At 52.4% G+C, this 2,844-nt stretch overlaps 1 protein-coding gene across 1 annotated transcript in view; it reads right to left on the bottom strand.

The window, feature by feature from the left end:
* Positions 1–2,718: 2,718 nt before the first annotated feature.
* CUNH10orf71 (chromosome unknown C10orf71 homolog) overlaps positions 2,719–2,844 on the bottom strand; it is a 4,115-nt gene continuing 3,989 nt past the window's right edge. The window contains exon 2 of the mRNA XM_027767840.1: positions 2,719–2,837. Coding sequence (XP_027623641.1) covers positions 2,719–2,837 — 119 coding nt within the window. The remainder of the gene's footprint in view (positions 2,838–2,844) is intronic.

Below are 2,844 nucleotides of genomic sequence, written 5' to 3'. Positions count from 1 at the left end.
CATCAATGTCATCTGGGGTAGACATATTAAAGCTGGGGAAACACTATTTCCTTTTCCTTTATATGCTGCTATCCCATGTTGTGTTTTGTGACTTGGCTCAGGTGCCTTCTTCTCAAGGAAGCCCCTTTTTCTTCCAGGCTGGTTAGGCATTTTTCAGAGCATCCTAGTAAATTTTTTAATGCATGTAATAGCAATTATCTTCCTTCTCTGGATTTTAGCTCCTTAAGAGTAGAGATGAGATTTTATTATCATGTTATCTTCGCTGCCCATCGAAGTGCCTGACATACTGCAAATGTACAAGTGAGGAAGGGGGAAAGGAGGGACACATAAATGATCCCTCCCAGGGACAAACCGGTCTTCACTGGATAATGACTCTTACCTTTATCCCCTAGAGGCACATCTGCTTTTAGGGACAGAGATAGAGGAGTCAGGGCTACTTTCCAGCTGGCTTGCTGGGAGCCAGAGCCCTGCTCTTCTTTTGTATCCACAAGGGCAAAGAGGACTGGGAAGCTGCTATGGTTTGGATCGCTGTTCGCCCACCCAGTACGTTCTGGAAGCTTAGTCTCAGTGTGGAGGCTTGGGAGGTGCTGAGGCCTTTAAGAGATGGGGCCTAGTGGGAGTGCACCAGCCAATCAGCTGGGGGATGGGAGGGACAAACACAGGAAATGGGGAATTCTGCTTCCTGCCTTCTTCTGTTTTCACCAACCATTGTGATGTAGCCCCAGAAACTCGCCTTTGGACTTTCCAGCCACCGGAGTCGTGAGTCAAATAAACCTCGTTCCGAGAACTCGTCCAGACTCAGGTATTTCTGTTTAGCAGCATGATAATGGGCCGAGGCAGGTGTTGGCTTGATCTTTATGATTTAGCTCTGTCCAAGCTCTGCCAATATTACTGAGATGGAAATGACTGCTGTCCCCGAGTAGGTTCCCCACAGTAATATTTTTCTTTGTGGAGATGTAGTTGTCATCGCTATGGTGTTTTACTGAACTAAGTGCCTCTTTGTTAGGTTAATCTTGTCCTGGGGCCCTAAGAATTTTAAAATCATCCATCACTTTTCATTTTAGTGAGATGAAAATGCAGTGGAGAGGATGCCTGATAGGATGTGGTGACAGTTAAAGCACTTTATTCTTGTCACTTTCACCCTGGTGAGTGACTTCTGGGAACCAGGTTTCTGGAATGGTGGCCTGCCTGTGCTCCTGGCCAATCATTGGCTGACCCCCACAGCCTAGCCCACAGCAGTGCTCAGCATTTCTGGGGCCTCCAGGGTTTGTTGGGGGAGGCGTATTTTTACAATTAAATGCAGGTGTGCCTAAACTTGCTGGGAATAGGCACATAATCCTGGAACCAAATCACAACCTGGAATATGCCTTTGTATTTCTGTGGGTGTGGGAGTTGGTGAACTGTGCACCTCTGCTTCTCCTGGCGTGGACACAGCACCTCTATGAACAGACAAGGATAATCCGTTGTGCATGGTTTTCTGAAACGCAGGCAGCATGTTCCCTGCAGCTGCGAGGTTTCTAAACAAGGATGGAGAGGGTAGAGGCACTTACTGGCATGCCTTTACCGCAGAGCAATGAGTGGCTTCAGGAGAAGCTACCAGGTGGCCTGTGAAGACCAGCTTGGTTTGCTTCCCAGCATGGCCCACAGTGAGCACCTGCTCTCAGACCCTCAGGAGGTGCAGGGGAGGTTCCACACTCTGCTCCCTTTGGTTGAATCAGATACTTCCCTCCAAAGCCCCAAAGGCTGGGGACTCAGGAAGAATGCAATTCTCTTCTGAGTGAAAGTGTAGGTATCAGTCACTAAATGGGAATGGTCAGGGCCCGACTCGGTTCCCCCAGGCTTCGTCTTTGCCTTCCCCAGAGAAGGCGTGGACAGGCATCGAAGGAGGAGGTGGGGTCTTGGGGCTGCAGTAGATGCAGGAGGGGGCTCTGCTCACACCAACCCCCCACTGCCCACAGAAGGGACACAGGAGTCCAGGGACAGAACCACATCTGCAAACTTGTTTCACTTTTTAGAAGGTAGCGTTTTCCTTCAGAAAGTAACCTTCAGAAGCAAGTTTCCTCTTGAGTTTCCTCTTACTCTGTGCAAATAAACATGTCTGCAAGGTTGCCTCGTGTGGCCCTCAGCCATTCTGCTGAGCCACTTGGACACTGTCTGCTCTGTGCGTGTGAGAGTGGAGCCCCTGTGTCGCCTGACCCTAGGCGCACAGTGCTCTGTCTACCTGCTGGGGAGCTCCCTGCCCACAGCAGGGCTCCCCATTTCTGGGGCTTTGGGTTTGTTCACAGGGAAAGCCCACTCCTGATGAGGAGTGGGGGAGTGCAGGAGCACAGCCACCCTGAGGGAGTGTGTGTGTGTGTGTGTGTGGTATGCCACACCCACCCTGGTGGCAGGGCCAGAGAAGGGCAGGGGTGGCTAAAGCAGGGAGGAAGGGAGGGGAAGAGAGAAGAATGGAGTGGGCTAGGAAGGGTCACCCAGGGGGCCAGGCCATGCAAGCAGTGCCCCTTCTTCAGAGGGCAGCCTTTAGAGGGGGAGCTCGGATCACCGCTTTCTTTCGAACTTCAGCGGTCTCAAGTGGCTAAGTAGGCGTCTGTGTGTGTGTGTGTGTACGTGTGTAGATCTCTGTGTGTCTGTGTTGTGTGCACATGTTTCGGGGAGGGGAGAAAGCACTGCCTGGGTTTACTGGGGGGAGTGGGGGGTGGGAGTCGGCCGCTGTCGCCCTCAGGAAATGCCCTCTGTGGCAAAGTCCTCCAGGTCGTCGGTGGAGATGATGTCCAGGCCGGTGGCTGCCGCGTGCTCCTCTCCTGGGCGCTGGCCCGCGGGGTGCTGGGCGGGGTGGCCTGGAGG

The sequence above is a fragment of the Tupaia chinensis genome, unplaced genomic scaffold (genome assembly GCF_000334495.1).
Source record: "Tupaia chinensis unplaced genomic scaffold, TupChi_1.0 Scaffold144750_1, whole genome shotgun sequence".
NCBI classification, from domain to species: Eukaryota; Metazoa; Chordata; class Mammalia; order Scandentia; family Tupaiidae; genus Tupaia; species Tupaia belangeri.
This window is presented reverse-complemented; position numbering and strand designations above follow the sequence as displayed.